The sequence below is a fragment of the Suillus paluster genome (assembly GCF_016628075.1).
Source record: "Suillus paluster strain FC165 chromosome Unknown EDB91scaffold_52, whole genome shotgun sequence".
NCBI classification, from domain to species: domain Eukaryota; kingdom Fungi; phylum Basidiomycota; class Agaricomycetes; order Boletales; family Suillaceae; genus Suillus; species Suillus paluster.
In genome coordinates, this window is record NW_024537612.1 from 86,471 (window position 1) to 110,477 (window position 24,007).

The following is a 24,007-nucleotide window of genomic DNA, read 5'->3' on the forward strand; positions in this document are numbered from 1 at the left end:
TGGGGCCACCATTTAGCTAGTACATATCGTATGATACGATCAGTGTCAGGACCGACTTAGACGTTTTCGGGTGGCATTCGGATCAGCTGTTTTATCTTGATTGTTCAAATCGAACGTTCATGCCATAAAGCCTTCTGCAACGGCAACATCCTAGATTTTATCTGTTCGTTGAGGTACCGTGTAGTGACCCGCCAGACGCGTCTGGCACGCACAGCCTGCTCAGTGCTCTCCCTTTTCAAACTTAAAACGCTAGCCTTAGATGGGCGCCCTAGGAGTTTTCGACTGGGCGTTGCAACTGCTGTTCCGTAAGAGTAATTTGCACTCTACAACTCCAGACTGCTGGGCACGGACTTGGGGATCGCGTGTTACAGCTGCATGCGAGCACCATTCTCCTCTGTATAATATATACTACAAGGAGGCGTCTGCAGACGAATATTACTCCTCCTGTTGGGTGTCTCGTCTCCCCTACCTCTTCAAATCATGTTACGCAGCTTTTCATCATAGGTGCTGTAGCCAGACACGACGCATTCCCTCCTGCCAACTTGCCGTCACCCTGATATAATCGCTAGCATGTCAAGCGAGAACAATGAGCCGCAAAATATCCAGAAAGCACTTACACTGTAATATATACAGTACATTAATGATCCATAACTGCCAGCCTATCAGTTATTTTGTTCAATGAAAATGCGTGGGCGTAACATACATGCACCATGTGGTCTAGACGCCTGGCCAGTTTTCCGATAGGCGCATGGCACTACCGTCGACCATCAATGTGGCTGGGCACTCTATACACGCATTGGTGCCAACGAGGAAGCTGAGGAGCGCAAACATGATGGAGCGGGAAGTAAACATGATTGAGTTTCTGGGAGGGAATGAGGCAAAGCCATAGTAGCAGGCAGGTGTTTTATAGGCTGAAACTTCCAGTGTGAACATAAAGGCACGCATTGCTCGGATGCCCTACTTTAGGCGAAAACAGTTGATGCTTTTTGGCTTATAATCTCCGCAGACTCGAGAACTGTGAACCTCACGAGAAGATGTATGGTACGATGGGGTCGTGGGGCAAGAATGAATCTCCGGTTCCTGGGGGGCCTTGACTTCGCGTTGCTGGTCAGATACGTGCACGTTCATCGGAGGTTGTGACCCAAACAACACTCTCCGTAATATGACCATCCTTGGATCGACGATCGAGTCCACTACGTAGTACAGCCGCCTCATATATGCCAAAACTCCTGCGCAATGTGTGGGTTTTGGTCTTCCACATTCGTGGTCAACCAGACGGAACTTCGTAGGGTACGTTTGAAAAATCAGCGCTTATAAACAGATGTTAAATATTAACTGTTTATAATAACTGGTAGAAAGTCGCTCCGTAACTCGGCCTGTTGGAAATTGTGGTCATGCAGGTCCGGTCAACTTCATAGCTGCAAAGCAAAGGCCTGGCTATCGTCACGGAAGGCATGAGCAAAATCATAAATAAGGCTGATGTCGATCGTGGACGTGCCGGGGCTTTCTGCCGAGGATATGGAGCAGCAAAGGGTACCAGGCTGTGACCAGTTATCGCTTGGGTGTGGTTACCACCGAGGCCTCGGCATAGGCATCAATCCATGACACTATTGAATCCACGACGATGGTCTCCAGATGAGGGGAAATAACTGAAGTGGAGCATATGACATGAGGAGAAGCACAGAGGTGGATATGTTGATATCTTTGTAGGCAGGAGCAGATGTGAATTGAGTGACAGTAATGCAATAATCGACGATGTGTAGGCGACAGAGATTTGGTGCGTAGAATCTCTGGACATCTGACAAGTTACACTGCAAGGTTCTCAACTGGGGTGTGCGGAAGATATCACCGTCATTGGATATGACTGACACAAGCAACCGTTTCCCAACGCCCCTTCTCAGCAAATAGGATCTCGGAGATTCCACGATTTACCTGTGAGAGACCCCGCGGCCGCGTTCCATTGCCCCATGTAAAATTGATAGCGGAAAGACGTCGTTCGATTTGTAGGGTGAGAGGTCGACTGCCAGACAGGGCGAGCCAAAACTTGAGGAAAGATGGAAGGGATGGCTTGAATACTTTCATGGACCGCCAGGGAAGCTCAAATTTTATGTGCGACCACATGTCTGTCGTCGAATGTGCAATACGAGGGCCGCATTGCTCGTCAAAGGTGGCACACCCAAGTGAAGAGTAGGGGAGGGCTGGAAAAATTGGCCGAGATTGTGGTTTCTCCAAATGAGAAAATGCTAGGACAGTTCAGCATGTCATTAACGACGAGCAAGAATATGTTCTGTAGAAGTTCCACTGGCAGCCGATAGATGGGGGGGTTCTGGGTGGTTGAGGTTGAGGAGAGAGACGAGTGAATGAGTGAAGGTAAATGAATCGATCCCGTACTTGAGCTTGACCTCTGTTATACGCTTCTCGTCGAAGGCTTCCATCAATTGGTGAGAAGAGCCAAGGCAAGATTAAGGAGGTACAGGTATCCAAACAGCGCGTGGCTAGCAGTTTGTTTGGCAAGACCTTGCGATCCAAACAACCTCTTTCGGCTGTGGCCGCCGCCGCCGCCACGTACTTCAAGCCTGACGATGTGCCTGCGTATCGCGAGCAGAGCAAGGAAGTGATGATATAGATAGTTTGGGCCTACTACGCTAAAACGAAACCCGAACCTAGCTGACTAAGTAAGCTATTTATCGCAAAGAACGCGCAAACACGACTCCATGAGTATCAGCACGGGTTACATATCTCAGCATGTTTTCGCAGCTGACTATTGTCGATATCGTCTATCTATCATCTTGTAAATGACTAGAAAGATTATAAGCAATTCCACAACACCTCTCCATTTTCGCAATCTCACTCACCCATACCAATCACCCCAGGGCCCGCACTTTCCATTTCGAACTTCGAAAACCAAGCCTCTCGCTGCAACTCAACCTACCTAGGATTCAAACTCGCATGAAGCTGCGCATCCAATTGCGCATGTCCATGAGGCGTAGTCCACCACCCTTTACTCAGATTCAAACCCCCTCCAGCCTCCATGTCTATTCCCGCGTCAAATGACCGAGGTTCAGAGTCAGAGTCAGACTCGGAATCCCTTGGCAGCATCAAGGCTTTGAGATTAGCGAGTACGCGCTGCCTGAAATGACCTCTTAATAACAGAGGAAAGGGGCAGAAGTGCGCTGGGAGGTTAGAATTGATGAAGAGGTTCTTGCAATCTACTGAGGATGTGCCATCTCGTCGACGGAAGTCTGTCATTCTGTATTCGTCCTGCGCATCAGGGGTCGGTAGAGAGTTACTCGGACTTGGATGGATCACGCATCATGCCAGTCGCTTCTAACTAGGAACCTCTGCTGAACCGAATTGATCTTGTCAGGGGTTGGCAAGATTAGGATCCGTGATATACCTGTCGTACCAGTTAAACATTTCAAAAATTCAAGCACAATGCAAACCTCGTCATTCTCACTCAAAGGGAAAAAAAAATACGAACCGCATTAAAAGAAGTAAAGTCATATCCAGCTCGAAGTCCTGGTTGTACCTGCTCTCCTGTTATACGACATCGCATATCTCGAGCACGGACTCGAGTTGTAAAGTTCAGAACCTTTAAATTAAGGGAATCGATTTCAGAGAAGCGTGCTAACCGATGTAAGAGAAGTGTGCTTGCAGCGGATTGAACGAAGCTTACATGCGGTGTGCAGGTGTCATTTTAGGACCGTAGGAGCGGAAACCACAAGGACTTGATCAAGCCAGGTATAGAAGGTAGCGACGGTCACGCGTCCATGCTGGTAGAGACCTGGGGTATTCGACATTTAGCTCCGGGAGTAACTGAGCGGCTCACCTATTAGCTCCTCACACGGTGGCCATGACGCAAAGACACGAACGTTCCACGCACCTATTATCGTGATGAAGGTGGAAAGTCCTAGTCAAGGCTCGAGATCATCTAGGGGCTGACCTATTCCAAACGAGCGTAAATAAGGCAAGGACTTATAAATATGAGGCAATTACGCCGTCTTGCCACGCCACATGAATACAACGATGAAGCAGCAGAAGCCGTCGGATGATACGAAGCGTACAAATACAAACCTCCCGAATACAGCAGGAGGAGGAAATGATCATTGATCATCAATCGAATGTATGCATACACGATGCAGAGTGAAGTAGCATCTATCCAAGCAGTGCACTGCAACATCAGATGCAGGTATAACAGTTAAAACATGATAACATCCAATGCCAAGTCCCAAATGCCAAGCACCATCCGTCAGCCTTAAAATGCCAAGCGTATATATCGATACATCTCACCATCTGCACCATCACCCCCACCACCCACCTACCACCTCAACTCCACCCACAAATTAACACCCATAACCACAAAATACGCCCCGACTAAAAATATCCCCCAAGACCTACTCAACACATACCCATTCATCGGTACCATCACGAGCGTTACAATCAACAGCGAGAGCAAGCCGAATGTACTGCTCATAAGCGTAGGGGAGAAATGGAGCTCATAGGGTTGACCAGAGGACTGGGAGATGACGTAGCTGCCGGAGATACCGACGCCGAGGAGGATGTTCATCATGGGACCGCCGAAGCAGGCGGAGAAACCCATGATCGGGGCGAATACCTAAGGGGGAGGGGGATGAGGTGGGGTGGGGAAGGGATAGATGGGGACTTACAGCTACGCTCATGTTTGCTACGAGATCTGCGAGGGAGTTGCCTACTGCGAAGATGGTGAGGCCGATTATGGCATCTGAGAGTCCAAAAATAAAACCGAATGTCTGTGTAGACATTCGTGTGAATATGTGAAGAGACGAGGGTATAGACGACATTAGCAAGATCCGGATTCAAAAGTACAGAACGGACCTGTAATACATTAACAGCCTCATCGGCGATTGCCATGATCCATGCGATAGCAACCAAGAAGCCCATACTACACCGCGCCATACGCGCAGTAGGGTGACTTCTACCATCCGCAAACACGAGTACAAGCGCAGCAACTGCAATTCCGCACACAGCCGTCCCTAACACGAGGAATGGAAGGTGATTCGCGTCGTCTAAAAACAGACCGATGATTAGCAGCCAAGTCAAAAAGTGGGAAAGCACACACGGAATAACACTCCTAGACAAAACAAAGGGCCTAACACGCATTGAGCAGCCATCAACCATTTATTGAACTCAATCTCGTGCAGGTCCGGCTGCATCACCTCCTCCGCGATCAAGGCACGTTCGATGCCGTCTTCCTCGAACTCCACCAAGCGGCCATCCTCGCCAGCACTATGGTGATGGCGTTTGTGTTTTTCTGATGCGGATCCATTGGAGTCGTACGGGACGACGACGACTGGTAATGTCAGGGTGAGCGCCATCACAGCAGGCGCTGCAAGCAGACTGGCTATTTTCCCTAGGATATTCTTCTCTTTAAAGTGATGCAGCGCAGGGAAGAGGATATAATAGGTCTTTTTGACGACTCGGCATACACGCTGGAGTTTCGAGGGCGGGACATACGGCTCCACCTCCGTAGTCGTCGTGGACGCAGCATCAGTTGGAGACGCAGGTGTATGCGAGATGGAAGGGATGGGTGAGATTGAGGTAGAGGCGTGTGCCTGCACGTCGGTTGTAGACGGTGAGGGGGATGGTTCGTGGCCCTCTGGGATCATATCATTCACGAGTAGTCTTGGGCTACGTTCGTCGAGAGGGACACCTAATGTCGAGTCCCAAGGATCTACCTCGCTCGATGGAGTGCGGCTTGCATGGCTCCCGTGTAGGTGGTAGCGGCCACCGGCGTAAGGGGTGATAGGGCTCTCGAAGATAGATAAGCTGCTCGAAGCGGCGTGTGCTTGTAGGCTTGCGACCACCTGTCTGAACTCGAGGGCTCCGACCAGGGAGAAGGATGGCATCTGTGAGAGGTGAGGTGAGGTGAGGGGCGAGGGAGTACGGGCCCCACCAGGGGACAGTGCGTGGAAAGAGGATGATAAGGGGCGAGGGAATGCAGGAGTTGCGAGTGAAAGTCGTGGGGGCTGGGGGCATGATGCTGCGCGACTTCGGGTTGGTGGGGAGAGGGGCACGGTGAGGGTGTCAGCGGGAGTGACTGTGTATAATGAGGGATGAATAATTGTAGAAGGACGAACACGCACCTAGGTCATGATATGGTTCCACTACGGTCTCATCTTCGCCGTATTCTGCTCGGATGAGAGCTTCTAGCCTTTCCCTTCGTTCGCGCCGCCGTTCCCACCAGCTTCCGACCACGACGACTACTGCATAGCACACGTACATTGCGACCAAGAATGCGCACTCCGCTGCTCTAATAAGGCCATCTTGGAGTATGACGAGGAGGACGACGACGGAGAGGGTAAAGAAGCCGACATCCCTGAGGAAGGGTGTGCGTTCGACCCTGAATGGCTTTATGATGCACATGCTGCCTGCGACGACGCTTACTATGAATGAAGCTGCTCCAAGTAGTTCTCCAATTGCAAGACTGCCCGAGTCTGCCCGCATTGCAGAGAAAGTGCTGAACACGTCCGGGGAGGCATTACCGAAAGCGAGGAAGGTGACACCGGCGACATTTTCATCGAGACCTAGGAATGTTGCGATTGTTGCCAAGTTTGGAGTGAAGAAGTCAGATGCAGATATTCCTAGTGTGCTGAATAGAAAGAGCAGCCAGAGGAGTAATCCGGCGAAGATGAGAGGTCGGAGTTGTGCTGGGGCGCAGAAGTAGTGGGATAAGTAGGGAATACTGAGGAACGTCGAAGGTAATGGACATGACTCTAGAACGTGTGCGCATTGCGATGAAAGTTCATATGCTAGAGGTGAACAGCTCTTCTCTGTTAACTCCCGCTTCCATAGGGAAACTAGAGTAGACTTGTGGTGCCCATATCGACTCTGAGACCATAAAAGTGCATTGATAACAAGACATGCAACGAAAACGAGCTTGGCTGCCGCGTTAGACATGGTAGAAAGATACTAGTAGCAGTCTGTAGGACACTCGGGAATGACATGCTGACGCACTCTATCCTCATGCTCTTATATCCTCTTACGTACAACTTCGATCCAACTTTGGGGGCTTACTATCAGCGACACGCGGTACACTCTAGATCCAATCACGGGGCATACTTGACGTGTAAGATAGTCACGAGTTACCTACCCCCAACTATCTATGGCATCGTCTGGAAGCCTACTCCATCCCCCAATTAATGATCTGGACTTTACTAGGGAGTTGCGCACCCCTCATTGACGTGCGACTCGGTCTCATGCCAAAGCCTGTAACCATCAACTTGAAAAGCGCACACTGCGTGAAACGCGAGCATTGCCAGCAGACTTTTCACACAGGCTGCGCCCCTCCGAAGGTTGACTCTTCATGTTGATTTGTTCATCATGAAAGCTTCAACCTTACGATGGTCCAGTTTTCTCAGTAATGATGCCGCGCGGAAAGTGACTGTGGACAGCCAAAATCATATTTTGGATGTCGAGCACCTATATGCCATCCGTGATGACACAGCGGCAAGCAATCCCTCTGCTGCATGCTTCTCTTCAGCTGCGTGGTTTCCCCCCTCACAGTCACTAATCCAGTACCGGTCAGATGATTAGCGACTAGTCTTCATCAACCCAACAACTTCTAGAGCAGCGGCAACAATCTTGTCGTTGGCAGCCTTGAGCGCTGCCGCATTGTAAGACTAATCTTCTTGATCATCGAAACTCATCAGCTTGTTGACGAGGACCCCTAGGCGAGGGGTGGAGTAGTACTATCCCTTACGATCTATTCGTGATGGACCGTCATTTCGTGAGTCACGCTTTTTCGCGGTGAATTTCGTGACATACCGTTACACCATGTGACAAGCCATCACGTTTCCATGCCCAAAAGTGTGACTCACGAAATGGAGGCTCGTCACGAATAGACCGTAACCGATAGTAGCAATTACTTAGTGTCCTCGGATCATGTAACATCTTACGTACCACTCCAATTTTGCTTCAGTTGCTTCTTTCCCGCGATCATGGACTCTATCACAGCCCCAGCTTATTCCACTCTTGTGTTTTGGGGGCACAAAATACTCAGAGAAGCCCTACTATCAGCGACATCCATCATGCGCGTTACAGTCTAGACACTCGTCGGGGCCATCTATGACCCATCGTAGGGCACAGTCGACGCCACTAGTAGTCTAGTACTGATCTTAATCGTCCAGCGCTAAGGTAGAGTCCGAAAATTGACTGTCAATAACTAGTCACGGGTCGTACTATGCCAACTATCTGGGTATAGCATCCTCTCCTCTCCATCCACACGGATCGGTCAACTTGTTAATTGTAAGCCTCCCATTCTCATACCCAAATATCTGGTCATTCCCAGCTGATTTGGGCCCTCACCAACTTTCAGGCCTCAGGAGTCGTGCTACCAACTTAGTGGACTCATCGTTCGCTGACGTGCGACTCAATCTCATCCCACATCAGATCTACTCGAAAAGCGCTGCAGCAAGACATATCGTGTGGAATGAAGGATTGTAACCTACCTTTTCACACAATATCTCTTGTTGCACTCCTCGGAAGGTTGAAATCTTCTTGTCTAGCGCGTCATGAAGATTACAACCTTCCAAGGAACCAGTTTTTCGTGGAGATGGAAAGTTTTGTTAGTCATGCCTTGAATATTGGCGGAAAGTGACTGGACAGGTGGAACCCAGTAATGGCCAGATCATCATCATAAGCATACTTCATCAACTTCTCGAGCAGCGGCAACAATCTTGTCGTTGGCAGCCTTGAGCGCTGCAGCTGCATCAGCGCTATCCAAGGTTATATTCTCTCCGTCCTTGCACTCCCTTGACAACGATGCTTGCACTTCCAACAGCTACTTGTCAACGCCCTCCAGAGATGACCCAAAGCCACGTCATCAGACGAACATCTACGGAGGCAAAAGACTGGATATAATAATATATTCCACTATCTGTCACCCTGACGCACCTATATTCTAGCAGCATCAAGCTTCCCAAGTTGTCAACGACTTGTTCAGGTAGACCTATCATGCAATGCAGGACTGTTCTCATCCTTTTGAGTGATCGGATATTCGATATGAGAAGGTCCTCTGGAACATGATGCATGACGGAGCACACATGTCCTATCGCCACCGTTCAACTAAGATCTTGTAAATTTGCAACGTTTATTGCACCGGATAATCATAAACCCTGTTACACATCTCCTCTGAACCTTACATTATGACCAATAAAACACGTTCGAGTAGGAGCGAGAGCGAGCATTGAACATTTTGAAGTTTGACTTAGAACAACAGCACAGACATACCAGCATTAAAGTAAGGGAGTTGCCCCCACAGGACTTGGTTGGTTGCGACACTATTCTTCATGATTTCAAAAGTGTGGGTGGACACCTAGTTCCGATAGTGATGCAAAACGACATTATTGTTAGCGAGCATTATTTGCCAGATCCATACCCACTTCGCTTTTCAAATCTACTTCGAAACACCATATCAGCACCACGATAATAATAAAAACTCGTGCTCCCTGCAGATGACATCCAGACAAGTATTAACCCCTTGAAGCACTTCCCGTGCTACACACCACTAGTACTGCTAGTTGATACATGCGTGTGCTCCTGGAAGGCCATTGCAGTCAAGTACGGTCCCGCATCAGACTTGACCACGAGCTTAGCGTAGTATTTTCGAACGCTAAGGATGAGGTGTGGCCCTAGCACAAACATTTGCACGAAAAATAAAATTTCGAAAACACCATAATAAACCTGAGAGCCCGCAGAGGATGAGTCCTACAGAAATGATTAACAATGCCACATGCACATGGACTCGGTGACAGATCGGCTTACGTAGATATCTGGAGAGAAATAACCGATGCTCAATGAAGAAACGGCAATCGAACTAGCACGTGGGGAACTTATCAGTGCAAAAAGGCAACCACATTCAAAGTACGAGCTCACATTAGAAAGTAAACCATGGGTACTCTTATTAACACCGCGAAAGAGTCCGCGGTGGTCCAAACCAATGGCCATTCGCGGAAGTGTTTTACAGCGACCCAAACTGCAAGGCACAGTATGATGACCTCCCAAACAATGTAGAGGGCCCAGGGTATGGACATCGGAAGGGGGGCTCCGTCATAGTTATAATAACACATATAGGTGCCGGATAGGATGTATTCCTCTGATATTCGTCCGATGAGCCTGATGCGCTTCAGTCTTCCGTTTATAATAAAAGCTTACCCCCTGAAACATTGCTGGTTATCACTGCGACAAGTGTCCCGTAGGCCATCGTGACAGGCAGGAAGATCACAATGAGAAAGATAAGCATCCTTCTGGATCGCCGGTACATGACATGTAACCGAATGGTCACAATGACTTGCACGATGTTTCATTCGAGTCAATATCACTAAGGTATTGGACGGTAGCTCACCGCTTAGCATTGTAGTTATCGCCAAACTCGTCCAACTTAGTGTGACGTACATGACATGACCTGAAAAACCCAGTTAACGACGAACCTAGGAAGACCAAGAGACTTACAGCTGTTGCCATCATTATATCCAAACAACACGCCAGTCAAAAATCTGACTCACCCCTACATACGAGTGTAAGTAATTGGATGGGAATGGCAGGCACCAGAGTAGAATGCTCACTGCATCTGTCACCGAGACCGACGGAAGGCTTACTATATGTCACTGGTCAGAAGAGAGAAACATAATGTGTGTAAGGAGACATACTAAGCATGACGGAGCTGGTTGTGGGATATGGCTGATTAGCAACAACACCGACTGGCAAGCCTTGCAAACATACGCGACATATGGTATTGCAGCGTGGCGCACCTAGAATGTGTTGTTTGAAGTCAGCAAGCAGCTAACCGTGCTTCTAACATACGTACACCGAGATATAGAAGCGTCACGTGTGACCAGCGTTGCCTCTGCCCCGAGTTAATTGTATATCCTGCTGTTCTTCTGACATGGGACTCTGCTCACCCAGACCAGTTCAACCTATAGAGCCAATGTTAGTGAGATAGCTGCTCCTGCAATGTCATCAACCAACCTCTTCTCCGAATGTCAGCGCTGAAAGTATCATGAATATACTTACCAGTGATTCCTTAATAACATCTAAGATCTTGCTCACCCCAATCGTATACCACCGCGGCAAAGGAGGCGACTGCGAAACCGCGGCCAAGGTTAGATCTAAAAATGACCGACATCATGGTCCCTGCACAAACCTACAAAATAGCTGGACAACCGATACAAATTGATTAGTGGCCAGTAACTGGGATCATCTGAGACTAGGGTCATATTTGAGGTGAGTAACGAACTTGATATGTAACGATGCGTTCGCGCTAGATATAGTACCACCATGGAGTGCTTTTCTTGCCGAAATAGGCGTTATGGCCCATGGGGGTGAATATCCTGAATTGGTTGACCGCAGTAAGTGTCAAGCGACGTCAAGTATACGCCCCTGTATTTGAATCCGAATTTGGAAAGCAGTGCAAAAAAAAAGCCTGTCGTCTCAAGGATTCACGATGAACGTTGACACCCTCTCCGCCTTACTGACCCGGGCTCGGGGACCGTCGCAGCTCGTCTGATGTCAAGGTCGTATTCTGTCAACATAATAACAAAAAAGTCAGAAATGAACGATATAATGGGTTGAAACGTAATGAGCAGATAAATCGCCTCTCGCTCACAGCCAAGCTGCCACCACCCCTCCGTAAGCCTCTAAGTAAGCCTAAATATCAGCGTCTGTGACCCAATGGGATGCAGTATCGACCCATTGCTCCTTTGTTAATTTTAACTTCTATTCTCCGATCAGATATCGATACGTATATCGCAATGATCGCTCACTAATCCCAGTGTAACGATGGACCGTTGGGTCTTTGACATATAGCAAGCTCATTTGTAGAGCAGTTCCTTGGATATGTATCGTCCTATCCGAGTCGTAGATCGAGATTGTCCGTCCGAGGTTAAAAGTTTGTTGTCCCAACTTATTGCCGAATATATGTAGCGAATTTTTTTTGGGCCTAGCGTTCTGCAAATGGCTGTAAGCTGATGAAATCCGCCTCTGTGACAGGTTTATCAATATGATGTGTTTGCGCGCCCACCACGCTCCTTTGAACAAGCACCTTCGTCGCATCAATAGATTTGTCACCTCTTCTTGTCCCCACTGTCCTCACCGCCGAAAGCGTCCATCATTACCTCCTTGTCTGCCTACACTACCATCAGGAAAGACACTCGCTCATCTGCGCCTCATTGAGACGCAAGGCTAGACTCGTAACCAGTCTGACTATGTGTCAATGCTAACACTACTCGACTTGTCCGTGGTAGTATACGCCAGGCTGGTCATGAGCCTAACGCAAGGCCACATCTCTCCCGTACTTTTTGACAGATGTAGTAGTAGTAAGGAATATTAGGCGATGACATCACTTGATGAATATCAGCTAGGTAAAGGACAACCTAGGGTTGAAGCTTTGAAGCGAAACCAGAAGAGAACATCAAACACCTTGATTCAACTCATCCGACTCATAATAAAGAGGCATCTTCTTTATGGCAGACTATCAACTAGGTTATAATTCAAGCACCTCTTTGTGGCGGCAGTTCTTTCAAATCCGCTGGAAGCTCGTATAGTAATCGTCACACCCATCCTCGATCGTCTACCAGAGGAAGTCGTAGAAATTGCCCTTCGAGCGTTGCAAGACGCTGGTTTGCAAGTTGTTGAATGAGGTACGCTACTGTACAAACGGATGAAAATTCCCCGCATACTCAGGGTGAGCGTCTTTCAAATTGTCAAATGTATCTGACCCTCGCGTATTGTATTAGAATTTCTAGTATGTCGTACCCGATGATCGCCTCGATGATACCTTCAACGTTCTTGAATCTCTTGGCCTTGCATTCTCTCCCCAGCTGGACCTCCTAATGAAAACACAAGCCGACATGCACGCCAAAGGTCGTTTTTACCGTATCACTCGGGCCACTTCGCTTGCCTGCGTCGTTCACATCGTCTTATACCCTTCCTCTTTTGCCTCTTACTTTCCTTCTGAACTATCTGAGTAGCGCCATTCCCACCTTTCACAATCTCAATGCTCAAACATCGTGGTACCAAGACCCTCAGCTTTATGCGCCTCCATCATCCGCACCATGACTGACTATCCTCGGTATTGTGCTACTCGCACAGTTCTCAAAGCGACTTAGGAGAACTCATCTATCATTTCTTCCGAGGTTATACTATCCGAGTCCTGCCTACCGAAGAGGAACAAGACTGGGAACGGGAAGACGAAGATAGGCGAATCGCTGGTGCCTCTCAGCTCGTTAAACAATGGCGCTTGGACGGGGAATGGAGGCAAGATGAGGACTCAGTGGATCGGTGATATGATAGCGGCTATGGTTACAGGGTGTAATCATGATACATTGCCTTGCGGTCAAGCTAATCCCCTATTTACATCATCTAGCATAGCTTGTTCGCGCTGATGAATCTGTACATTAAGGATAAATTTAGGTGGATACCTGAGGTGAAATCTCAGTAGCAAGTAGATTACTGATCACGGTGACGAATCAAATCCTTTGACAATAATCCTCCATGAGGCCTGAGGGTCGGCACTGGCCGCGTCACAGCTCCTAAGTCCAAGGCCACATTCTATCAGCCCATCATGATTTGGGCATGTACACAAGAAAAGTCAGACACCCATGGGAGCGGAACAGCTTGAATCCGACTAGCTTGGAAAATGGCCAAGAGGAAGTATACAGGCCCTCGCTCCGAAGTGCACCTCTCGAGCCCAATGTCCATTCGTACTAGGGGATGTCAAGAGCAGGGTGAACCGTTTACAAAGTTGCCCAGTACACGATAATGGTAATAAAAACGAAGCGGCGTGATAAGGAATAAGAACATGCGACTCATTCACAACCCAACTCAGCATCAATCCGTGCTCTTCGCAAATTTCTCCTCTCTTCATCAGTCATACACGACCATCCCTCAACAGTCTCTGCTAACTCCTCCTCGATGCGCTCCTCCATCTCGATCTGCTTCTTGCTCTTCTTCGGCGGGGGCGGTCTCGGTAAAGATGGTGGAGGGGTTCGCCGGTTGGGGTGGAGCGGTGCGATGCGAGAAAGCATCGTTCGCGAAGATTTCATCAATGGCGAGTAGGTAGGCGCATTTGTGAATGGTGAATTTGGTCGCGAGTTGACACGTCGGATGAGCTCTGACATTGGTATCGACTTGGATTTGATGGTGAAGCGTGAGTTCAGACCGATGGATGGAGTCTGCTTTGGCGGGGCAGCTATACTTTGTGGCGAATTCTTCTGGGAAGGAGATAGGTTATCGTCAAGTAATAATACGAGATCTTATCGAAAAGGAGTACCTTGATTGTTGCAGAGTCTGCAATAATTTTAGAATCCTTCTTGGGGCTGCCACCTCCAGGTTTATCGAGTTCGTTCTCAGGCAGATGGCGACTTCGGCTAGGTGACTTCGCACAAGGAGGGTCGTCCTCCTCGTTCTCACCTTCCGAGAGAACCACTTTGCCTTTGCCCTTGGGTTTTGATTTTATTTTTGCGGCGGGCTTGGGCTTCGGTGGTGCCCCTTTCTTGGAAGTAGCTTTCGGGGCCTCTTCTACAATGAAATCGTCTTCTGCGAGATCATCATTACCTGCAGCTGCCTCATCCGGAGGGGATTTGTGCGCAAGGTCGTCGAACTCGACTTCATCAGCCTCCTTCCGACCTTTTTTCTTCTCCTTTGTCCGAGTAGATGACTTTGTGTCCTTCTTCCTACCCTTGGTCCCAGTAGCAACGACGTCTGCGTCAACGTCCTTGTTCTCCTCTTCAAGAACGTGTGAGTCATCGATTGGAAGGACGACGGGTGATGATTGTGCGAAGAATAGAGGAGGCTCTGTAATAGACAACGAACCGTGCGAGACGTCTACGTCCATCTCTTCTCCCTGGATGTCAGGCTCAAGCGGGGGAGCCCTCTTCCGCTTGCGAGTCGTCACAGGTGGAGAAGAGGGAGAAGAAGATAATTCAGGTAAAGGCGGAAGAGAAGACGAGAGGTGCGACGCCATAGAAGGCAGCTGGGAAGGGAGTACTGCTCCTGATGTGCAGGAAGGACGACAACATCGCTCGTCTGAGTATCCGCGATGACTCGTTCGGCAAGCTTAGGCGATGGTGATTTCCTGGCTTTAGACTTGGGCTTTGGTTTGGGCTTCGGCTTGACGAGCTTGTCTTGGGATTTGTGCCGCTTCCGTGGAGGCTTGAGGGATATTTCATCGAGGTCGGAGTCAGATGATAATTCGATGACATCGTGGGCGAGAGGGAGATAAGTCGGATTCTTTGCCTGCATTTTCTGCGTCTTAGCTCGCTCGGAAATGATGAATGTAGGATTGACATCCTCGATGAGTTCTGAGACGATAGAAGGTGTGGTCGGAGCGCGGATACTATCTGCAGCTAAGGTACTGGCTGGAATTGCAGATGCGGAACTAATGAGTGATCCAAAAGCACGAGACGCATCTTCGTTGAGGAAGTCGTCATAAATAGTGTTCGTAGCTCGAGACTTTCGCGGCCCGGGTCGTGGACGCGGCTTTGACTTGGGTACAGACGTTTCCACGTCTCGAGGAAGTGATGGAGAAGCATGTGGTGAGTCAGAATCTTGGTACCCAGGAGGTGGCGTAAACAGAGAATCATTAATGTCGAGGGAATTATGTACTCGTCGGGGGGTCCGCGCTGGACTGGAAAACAATGAGGCAGTCTGAATGACTGATGCTGCACAAACATGCTCGGTTAGCATGCAGTACAACATATAAGTGATTGCTGACCCTGTGAAATACTTGTGGAGTGTGCAGAAAACGAGCTCCTGCTCAAGGGGACGCTCTGGTCGGCAACTACAAGAGGCTGGAAGCCGTCTTCGTCCTCGCTGTCAGGGACAATCCAGTCATTTATGCCATCGCTCATGTTTTAAGTGATAGGTACTTGGCTATTCGCCGTGGCTTGTTCTCGATGTCGGCGACACGATGAGGATGTAGAAGTCTAAGAGCCAGTGACAAGATCTAAGACACGAATTGAGTCTGATCTAGTCACGTGCTCGCGTCAATGTGAAGAGAGGAAATGCCACAGGCATGGCACAAAAGCCGCGCACGGAGGATCAAATGGACCGCATGACATCACAGCGTGCGCGCAAATAAAGGAGAAACAAGCAACTTACTTCGGCTTACGCCATCCCTCAGGAGGCACTTCCTCAAGCCAGTGACCTACCTCGCACCGAAAATCGACAACATCGCATCCTTCCTATGGAGTGCGCCCTGCGAAGGCGTGCTGCGAACAGCAGCAGCAGGAATTGTGTCCGTGGCGCAATTGTGCTGCCAAGTAAGGATGGGATGGTGGTGGGTGGTACGGTGGAGGACTTTCGTTCTGCAGGATGTTTTTTTCGGGTGATTGCGTCGTGACGTTTGTTGAAATAAAACGTATAGTAGAGACGGCGAGGAGGGAATAGAAGGCTCGGGGAACGACATGGACGGGTACGAGGACATGAGGGGACAAACCTATATGTTCCCATTTCTGTGACGGAGACCCGCTATCTGTCTTAAGACGAGAGACATCTAAAAGACTTGACGGGCCCTTCTTTTCTGCGGTAACAAGATGCCCGGAATCCGCAAGGGACGAAGAAGCCAGTACCTTGCTGGCAACAGCAAATGAGGACGTGATACCCCGCGCTGCTGGAATCGTTAGCGATCAGCTGTGAGGCAGCTCCGCTGCACTCACCTGTTGCCCCCCTGCCATCCTCCAGTCTCCCCGTGTGGATCGAAGTTGAAGGTTGACATCCGAGGTTGCTCAGAAGCAATGTCGATCTGGGGCGCGGCTGGTAGACCCGAGGGATTGAGACCAGATCCCCGTGGTGGCTTTGGAACCTTGGCTTTGCTTTTGCGCCATGAACCGCTAGACATTGAAGTTGGGGGTCATAAAGTGAGAAGGAGACAGCGATTGCGCTGATTGAATTGCATCGTGGTAGTACACAAGGAGAAATAAAGCACAAATGTTACATGATCAGTACAAACTGGGCAGCCGTGGCGGTCTGATAAGCTGATTTACGAACAAAATGTAAGAGGGGGGAAGGGTGGTCCGATAAGTTTCAGTCGGTATCAGTTCTGATAACCAGGGCGAATTGAATTGATCTATTCGCTGATATAGATCAGCGTGAGCAATACACTGGCAATACACGTAAGACATACCACGATTGGATTTGGGAGTCACACGAGGGCAACTGACCCAAATTACGAGGGCTGCTGTGGCCCGCCAGTGATAACCCATCATCTTGATCGTCATCATCTGAGTCCGTGTCCGTGGCACTACCATCAGATGGTTCATGTGAGCTGCTGCTCCCGTGATTCGCCGTACCGACGAATCGAGGTTGGTGGTGAGATTGTCCTGTGGATGCCAACATATCATTCCTGATATCTGAGCCTAAGTGCCTTGACATCAGATTTGCTTGGGCACCGATAGCGCGAAGCATCTCGCATTCATCGTCGTATGCAGCCTGAAGATAATTCGTGTCGTTGTCGACTTCTGTGCGGCCACGCTCAGAAAAAACGTTCCCGAGTTGTTTCAGCTCATCATCCTTGAATTTGAGGCGGTTTCTGTTCTCGTCATGGAGTGCCTGAAGAAATGTCGAGAACCGCTTTGCCTCCTCAATTTCCCATGCCGTCGCCAGGAGACGTTGACGTGCAGCCTCGCGGCCAGCAAGTGTCGCCTTGAATGCTTTATACAAAGTGCTAAAGCTCATCTCCGAGAAGCCCCTGCGTATTGTTTCCTCATTCTTTTGGCCACGTAAATGAGTTTCTAATGAAATAATAAGAAAATAATAAGAAACATACCTATTTAAGTTCTTCAGGCGTGAACTCTGGTTTGCATCCTCGTCCTGTCACACGGGCTGAAATCCGGAGCTCCAGTGGAGCTGGCTTCTGAGGGTATGGCAGATGCTTCCTGGACGACCTCTCACGCAGGTACTCTCCACGACGGGAAGGAGGTTTGGTGAGGCCAGGCTTATACAACAAGCTCTCTTTCGCATCGGGAGGCTGGGGGATCTCATCCACTGGGGAGAGGGACATCTTCGGAGAAAGTGAGAAGTCGGAGAGCCAGTTAGCTTGGTATTCTCACGATGCGGATCTGTATGAAACGAATTCAAGCTTGGAAAGTATCCGACGGATTGCCATGGACTTGAACTGTAACAGCACTGAATTATAACCTGTCGACCTCGTTTGCCATGATTGTAGAATGGTCTATCCCATTCCTGGACCCGCGAGCTGTCAAAGACTTTAATGTCTCCCGCGCTCTTATCATTCTGAACCAACCGTTTAATACCAGATTATTGAAGACACTCTGGGCCGCCTGCGAATGGCGTTCTTGTGCTGATGGAGGAGCCAATCGTTTACATGACGCCTTGAGCGCAGCTGGTGGTTTTGATCTTCGAAGTTCGTAAGTACAGCATCGAGTCTACCTTGCGCGGCGCCGCGGTGTATGGCGAGTGATGTCAGTCTAGATTTCTCCCTGATATGGTGAAGGGAGATCTCGACTCCTTGCGAGAGGATGTGAAATTGTATTACATATCTCAGGTATGGCCCTTTGTGTTGCAATCGACCCTTTCTCTCAACTTTGTCCAGAATGTACCAGTAATCTACGATTCCGACCAAGATTCTACGGATCTAATGAAATGTGTGCAAGCGCTGGAAGAGAAAGAGCGTTTAACTGGGCAAGAGGTAAACGACAATTCTCGTATCCATTCATATCATAATAATTCATCTTTCGGACAGTTTGAGATCGTCATCCTAGGAGGTCTCTCCGGAAGATTGGATCAGACTGTGCATACGCTATCGTATCTTCACAAACTACGCAAGACCCGCAAACGTGTCTACACAGTGACCGACGATAATGTAGGATGGGTCCTGGATGAAGTGAGTCGGATTACTGTTCCAGGGCTATATCTCACACTATTTTAGGGCGAACATCTCATTCACATCAATCATGACGTGTTGGGACAAACGTGCGGGCTCCTCCCTGTCGGTATTGACTCAACCATCTTGACAACAACTGGACTGCGGTGGAACCTGGATAACACAGAGTCATCTTTTGACGGACTTGTGTCCACGTCAAATCATCTCGTACCAGGACAGGACGTGATGATCAAGACCTCGAAACCAATCTGGTGGTGCGCAGAGTTAAGGGACCACTAGGGGCATATACGGCAACTCGCTACATAATATTATGATTATGTTCTATTATAGAGTAGTTGTAAATTGTACAACGATTTGATTTCGATTGGCATAGTGACTCCTAAGAACAGAGACAGTGAAAAAATAAACGGTCAAGCGCTCATCTATCACCTGTATGATCATCAGATCCAGTGTCGCCGGTGTGCACTCGTCCCGTGTTGCCATGCACCGTAGAGACCCCTCTAATACTTATATATATTCTACATCTGATTTGCTCTCTGCAAGGCCCGTGTCTGAAAACTAGGAGAAGGAATTTAGTTTTGAATCGGTAAGAAGACAGTAACGTACTGAGTAATAAGGTGGCAAGAGAATGTCAGCGACCCCTGTTTGGCTGGCAGGTGGCACGGGAGTCAGGGAGGAGGGGGAAGCGGGCTGCAGGGCCGAGGAGGAGGGGTAAGCGATGTCCAGGGGGGATTGGCAAGCGATAATCAGGGCACGAGAGTGTTTGAGGGAGGGGTTCTGAAGTGTCCGTATGGGTTGCGTCAGATTGACACGATGATGGAAACCATGAAAATAGGAAGTGATAAATTTCCCCCAGTGATCCAGACGCTCCGCTGTCAGCGCAGTAAGTTATCAACCAGTGGTAGATGATCATCATAAAAATCAGTGCGCAGGTATACACCAGTATTATAGGTACTGCTCTTGTCAGTGGGGCTTTGTGCGCAATTAGCACTACCCAAGCAATAGAGCACTTTTACTCACTGTCATTACTCAACTTCGATTAGGGATATCAGGTGATATCGCACCCATTAGTGCATGGTAAAAAGCGCAACTGCAAGCAAGTGCGGCTTGTCCTGTATGCTGGCCATCTTTGCGCTACGTGAACGTGAAGCAGCGCAAGTAAGAAAGATACGACAAATAGGCAGAGGAGTAATGAAAATACGAATCTAACAGGCGCCAAGACGGCGGCCGCGAATCCAACTAGCTCGCATAAGCAACAATCTGGTAAAATGCCACTGGGATCGGAGGATGTGAATCGTCACTCATTATTATTTGGAATAAGCTAGAGGTCCACAGGGGTTCATCGCAAGAGGGTGTGCACAGCCACACTCCAAAATAGTTGGTAGAATTAGGGTATAGTGCTAGAGTCTGAGACGTGATTGTAGTACTTTGTTTAACTTTCCCTATTTTGCTTGCAGGAGCGTCAGTCAGCGAGCTGCAGGGGAGGCAATCGAGATCCAGACATGAATGACTGAGAGAGAGTTTCCGGAACGTCGCTATGAGTCGCGTTACACGATGGAAGCCACGGAAAAAGGAAGTGATAAAGTTCCCCCAGGGACCCAGAGGCTTCGCTGGATCGACCAGTGGTGTACGGTGATAATAAAGATCAATGCGCAAGCAAACGCTAGAATTATGAGTAGTAATCTTATCAGTGGAGCTTTGTGGGCGTAATCAGTGCTACCCAGGCAATACTAGTAGAACACTCAATCACTCACTGTCATAGTGAACTTCAATTAAAAGTATCAGCCATATCGCACCCATTGCTGCATGGAAAATAGCGCAATTCTGGACATTTGGTTCCGACTTCCTGTGTGTTGACCACCTTTGCGTCGCTCGAACGGCGTGAAGCAGCGAAAGAAGGAAAGTTAAGTAAGTTAAGCCGAGAAGTAATTGGAATAGGAGTCTAACAGGCACCAAGATGACGGCCGCAGATCCAAATAGCGAGCCGGAGATGTAGGAAACGATCGTGTAAATGTGGATGAGCAAACTGTTCATTTTTGTTGGAGTAGGTGGGATAGACAGGGGCTTCCGGAATAAGTAATGCGTGCACAGCCACAACGGACCAGAGACTCGGATGACCGCCGCGCAGACTGGCAAGCGGTCTCGCATCCATAGATGTCCAACGAGATAACCATTTATATGATGGCAGTCTCTTGAAGCTTGACATACAAAGGAAAGTAAGGTGGCCATGTCCCTCGTTATTTATGGTTTAGAAACATGATGATATCCTTTTAGGTCGTAACCTTCGAAAACCAACTACATCATGAGCAAATTGGAAATCACTGTCCTCTACTTTGCTGCAGCGTCAACAGCGACTGGATTGACCGAACAATACATCGCTCTTCCTGCCCCACAATACCCGCTCTCCTCGTTGAGCGGTCTCCTGGTATCATTGCACCCAGACGTCGGCTTAGACAAGATCCTTCAGTCCAGTCAATGGAGCATAAACGCTGAGATGGTGGACAACATCGAAGAAGTGACGTTAAAAGGAGGAGAAGAAGTTGCTATCATCTGCCCTGTATCAGGTGGATAAAAGTCGCCAGAAATATCTCAGAAGTCTCGTGGTGCTTGCAGGTGAGTACACTTCACAGATAAGAACTGCAATTTTCTCATCTCGCTTTCAACGTTTCCCCACAGGATGAGCTCGAGCCTGGGATCAGTACTGGTCTTTTTAACTGGTGTTCTCTTTGTATTTTTCTACCTAGTAACGCATCGCAGACCACAGCGTTCTCGTTTAACTTTGACGGTCGATATGGAGAAAGGCGCCAACTCAGAGAACAAGCAATTGCCAGCGTTCACTGCTCGACGCTTGACACAGACCACCTTCTTGATCGTCGAATGGGATGACATCTTCAACGAACATCCATTCATCTATGCCAAAGTAGTCCCTTCCGCTGACACCATCCTCATCATGGACACAGGATGTGGCGGGGCTACGCATAATCCGGAGATCGGTCTGAAGAGCTTGAGAAAGTTCATCGAGACCGTTGATATCCCTGATAACGACGGAAAACCTCTGAATGAAGGAGGGAAGATGAAGTATATCGTGGTGGAGAGCCACTGCCATTACGATCATATCCGTAGGTTTTGTTCTGATACGAGCACATCGACCCGCTGATCCTGATCCTTTCCCGGGAACCTGAAGTTGGCGTGGAACCATTCGCCGCCGACAGCCCCATTCTGGGCTCGAGCCACTCGCCCGGCTTCGTCTCTCCAGAGAACTTCCCTGCAAACTCTGAATGCAAGTCTCACGGCATACAACCACCAACCTACGAGCTCACTCTAGTGCCGCATCTACATGAGATCACCTCATCAGCAGGCTCATCCCTAGGCCTCACAGTCTTGCATACTCCCGGGCACACTCCCGACGAACTTGCCTTGTGGGATGCAGACGAGAAAATGCTATACGTCGGGGACACCCTATACGAAGACGATCCCATCATCTTCCCAAGCGGGGGATCTTTACCCGTGTGGTTTTCCACCATGGATCAACTCATCGAGCTCGTGGAAACGCACCCCGACTCTGAAAATGTGATGATCAATTGCGGGCATGCTACTTCTCTCCGTCCTGCACTTGAGGTACTCAGGACGTGCAAGACGTTCATGGAGAATGTCGTCTCTGGTAAAGAGCCGCTGAAGCGACGTTATTTGCGTCGGGGGACGTGGAGTGTGGAGTTTCGGGAGGACAAAGGTCGATTCTCTCTGATTTGTCCCGAGAGGTTAGTTCTCGAAGCAAGAGGTGAAGTAGTGGTGTGATGGGTTCAAAAATAGGGAGATTGAGGTAGAGAACTACAGTAGGAATACTACACTATAGTTCGTGTTTGCTGTCCTGCACGTTCCCAGTTTTGGCTGCTTGTAAATAATTACGTTCTGGAATCTGTAGTGATCAATTTGGACCATTGCCGCTTGCCTCAGGCGTTTCTGGAACATCCTGAAGCGGAAACAAGCAACAAAGTGGTTGTCACTCAGCCCATTCCTTTCATGCACTCGAACCTCATCTGGCGGACAACCCAAAAGGAGTCTCAAAGACTCATCCTCGGCTGAGAGTGCGTAATAAATTAGTTGATGCTCTCTCGTGTGGGCATTAAAACTGATACACTTACGATAAAGACTATATCCCAAATTCAGCTGCGTATACAATGTCTGGTTACTAGCTGTCATGCGCGCAACGCGCAAGTCCAAAGAGCAAACAAGTGAGAGTTCCGAAAGGTGTTTGATAAACTCCAGAAGGGCTTTTCGACGATTATTTACAATTGCCCGATACAGCGCTGTGACCCCGGATATTGGGTTTTTGGAGGAGGTTGGAGAACTGTGCTGCTGGGAGAGCAGCAGCGCAGGAGTTGACGATTGCAGCGACAGAGGAAGGGGTAGAATCAGGACAGGAGACAATAGGTTTAGAGATGCGAGATAGGGCTGCGGTGCGACGTTTCTGATTCGATTGCAGAAAGAGGAAAAAAAAGATCGATTGCATTCGACAGAATCTTCTCCTACGGACCTCGAAATTGCATCGTACGAGGGAGGCGAGCTAACATCAAAGATTTTGGACTTGGTAGCCATCGCAAAGGAGGAACTTCCTTCCGTAGGTACTAACCACAATATTGGGGCCTGCCAAGTGTTTGCTCCTGGGTCATGAGCAAACTGGAAATCACTGTCTTCTACTTCGCTGCGTCAACAGCAACTGGATTGACCGTCACTCTCTCTGCCCTCATTGAACGGTTTCCTTGTATCATTACACCCAGACGTCGGCCTAAACAATATCCTTTAGTCCACGTGGAGTGTGGAGTTTCGGGAGGACAAATCTGGGGGACAAAGGTTGATGCTCTCTGAGTTGTCCCGAGAGGTTAGTTCTCGAGGCAAGGGGTGAAATAGTGGTGTGGTAGGTTCAAATTGAGGTCATCATCAGTAGCGGTTGAACCACAGGATTGTTTCAATTTGTCAGTGGCATTTAGTAATCCTATTTCATTGCGAAGGTTGCAAGGTCACTGCACAGAAGTATATCAACTGGAGGAACAATGAGCGTGAGCGTCTTGTCACGACGGACGTTGTAAGTGATCGAACACTCCAGTACCTTCCTCCATATCAGAGTGATAT

General features: G+C 48.9%; 8 protein-coding genes across 8 annotated transcripts; 2 read left to right on the forward strand and 6 right to left on the reverse strand.

Annotated features, from left to right (window-relative positions):
* Positions 1-382: 382 nt before the first annotated feature.
* Positions 383-941, reverse strand: EDB91DRAFT_1148305 (uncharacterized protein). The gene is made up of 2 exons (XM_041319328.1): positions 704-941; positions 383-651 (listed from the first exon to the last, which is right to left on the reverse strand). Exon 1 carries the CDS (start codon positions 931-933, stop codon positions 718-720), a length of 216 nt encoding a protein of 71 aa, XP_041174387.1. The 5' UTR covers positions 934-941; the 3' UTR covers positions 383-651; positions 704-717.
* A 3,003-nt stretch (positions 942-3,944) lies between these two features.
* Positions 3,945-6,970, reverse strand: EDB91DRAFT_1148321 (Sodium/calcium exchanger protein-domain-containing protein). Its single transcript, XM_041319329.1, has 5 exons — positions 6,123-6,970; positions 5,099-6,076; positions 4,855-5,045; positions 4,668-4,769; positions 3,945-4,615 (listed from the first exon to the last, which is right to left on the reverse strand). The coding sequence occupies exons 1-5, from the start codon at positions 6,934-6,936 to the stop codon at positions 4,319-4,321; spliced, it is 2,382 nt and encodes a 793-aa protein (XP_041174388.1). The 5' UTR covers positions 6,937-6,970; the 3' UTR covers positions 3,945-4,318.
* A 2,347-nt stretch (positions 6,971-9,317) lies between these two features.
* On the reverse strand, positions 9,318-11,502 carry EDB91DRAFT_632249 (uncharacterized protein). The gene is made up of 14 exons (XM_041327951.1): positions 11,180-11,502; positions 11,086-11,118; positions 11,005-11,024; positions 10,938-10,952; positions 10,844-10,882; positions 10,759-10,787; positions 10,686-10,699; positions 10,598-10,633; positions 10,382-10,441; positions 10,192-10,326; positions 9,913-10,132; positions 9,802-9,853; positions 9,420-9,744; positions 9,318-9,352 (listed from the first exon to the last, which is right to left on the reverse strand). The coding sequence occupies exons 1-13, from the start codon at positions 11,313-11,315 to the stop codon at positions 9,535-9,537; spliced, it is 999 nt and encodes a 332-aa protein (XP_041174389.1). The 5' UTR covers positions 11,316-11,502; the 3' UTR covers positions 9,318-9,352; positions 9,420-9,534.
* A 2,339-nt stretch (positions 11,503-13,841) lies between these two features.
* On the reverse strand, positions 13,842-15,944 carry EDB91DRAFT_1299874 (uncharacterized protein; the record flags this gene model as incomplete). Its single annotated transcript, XM_041324967.1, has 4 exons — positions 15,749-15,944; positions 15,079-15,695; positions 14,306-15,007; positions 13,842-14,246 (listed from the first exon to the last, which is right to left on the reverse strand). The coding sequence occupies exons 1-4, from the start codon at positions 15,882-15,884 to the stop codon at positions 13,842-13,844; spliced, it is 1,860 nt and encodes a 619-aa protein (XP_041174390.1). The 5' UTR covers positions 15,885-15,944.
* An 873-nt stretch (positions 15,945-16,817) lies between these two features.
* EDB91DRAFT_632361 (uncharacterized protein) lies at positions 16,818-17,978 on the reverse strand. The gene is made up of 3 exons (XM_041327952.1): positions 17,801-17,978; positions 17,159-17,742; positions 16,818-17,108 (listed from the first exon to the last, which is right to left on the reverse strand). The coding sequence occupies exons 2-3, from the start codon at positions 17,707-17,709 to the stop codon at positions 17,102-17,104; spliced, it is 558 nt and encodes a 185-aa protein (XP_041174391.1). The 5' UTR covers positions 17,710-17,742; positions 17,801-17,978; the 3' UTR covers positions 16,818-17,101.
* A 211-nt stretch (positions 17,979-18,189) lies between these two features.
* On the forward strand, positions 18,190-19,156 carry EDB91DRAFT_1057434 (thiamine pyrophosphokinase; the record flags this gene model as incomplete). Its single annotated transcript, XM_041314073.1, has 5 exons — positions 18,190-18,401; positions 18,466-18,538; positions 18,587-18,682; positions 18,737-18,877; positions 18,923-19,156. The coding sequence occupies 5 exons, from the start codon at positions 18,190-18,192 to the stop codon at positions 19,154-19,156; spliced, it is 756 nt and encodes a 251-aa protein (XP_041174392.1).
* Positions 19,157-21,179: 2,023 nt separating this feature from the next.
* On the forward strand, positions 21,180-22,672 carry EDB91DRAFT_1251269 (beta-lactamase-like protein; the record flags this gene model as incomplete). The annotated part of the gene is made up of 4 exons (XM_041323356.1): positions 21,180-21,392; positions 21,453-21,490; positions 21,554-21,996; positions 22,062-22,672. 4 exons carry the CDS (start codon positions 21,180-21,182, stop codon positions 22,670-22,672), a joined length of 1,305 nt encoding a protein of 434 aa, XP_041174393.1.
* On the reverse strand, positions 22,554-23,857 carry EDB91DRAFT_632480 (uncharacterized protein). The gene is made up of 2 exons (XM_041327953.1): positions 23,020-23,857; positions 22,554-22,956 (listed from the first exon to the last, which is right to left on the reverse strand). The coding sequence occupies exons 1-2, from the start codon at positions 23,471-23,473 to the stop codon at positions 22,706-22,708; spliced, it is 705 nt and encodes a 234-aa protein (XP_041174394.1). The 5' UTR covers positions 23,474-23,857; the 3' UTR covers positions 22,554-22,705.
* Positions 23,858-24,007: the final 150 nt, after the last annotated feature.

Bases quoted from the DNA above. Each gene is read 5' to 3' on its own strand.
- EDB91DRAFT_1148305 (XM_041319328.1), bottom strand. From the start codon at position 933: ATGTTCACACTGGAAGTTTCAGCCTATAAAACACCTGCCTGCTACTAT.
- EDB91DRAFT_1148321 (XM_041319329.1), bottom strand. From the start codon at position 6,936: ATGTCTAACGCGGCAGCCAAGCTCGTTTTCGTTGCATGTCTTGTTATC. The intron at 6,077-6,122 runs GTGCGTGTTCGT...CATTATACACAG, and splicing joins GGAACCATATCATGACCTAG to TCACTCCCGCTGACACCCTC. The intron at 4,616-4,667 runs GTAAGTCCCCAT...CCTCCCCCTTAG, and splicing joins TAGCAAACATGAGCGTAGCT to GTATTCGCCCCGATCATGGG.
- EDB91DRAFT_632249 (XM_041327951.1), bottom strand. From the start codon at position 11,315: ATGGTGGTACTATATCTAGCGCGAACGCATCGTTACATATCAAGTTCG. The intron at 10,133-10,191 runs GTAAGCTTTTAT...GACGAATATCAG, and splicing joins AACCAGCAATGTTTCAGGGG to AGGAATACATCCTATCCGGC. The intron at 9,745-9,801 runs GTAAGCCGATCT...TCATTTCTGTAG, and splicing joins ATTTCTCTCCAGATATCTAC to GACTCATCCTCTGCGGGCTC.
- EDB91DRAFT_632361 (XM_041327952.1), bottom strand. From the start codon at position 17,709: ATGAGCTTTAGCACTTTGTATAAAGCATTCAAGGCGACACTTGCTGGC.
- EDB91DRAFT_632480 (XM_041327953.1), bottom strand. From the start codon at position 23,473: ATGGCTACCAAGTCCAAAATCTTTGATGTTAGCTCGCCTCCCTCGTAC. The intron at 22,957-23,019 runs GTAAGTGTATCA...ACGCACTCTCAG, and splicing joins TTTGGGATATAGTCTTTATC to CCGAGGATGAGTCTTTGAGA.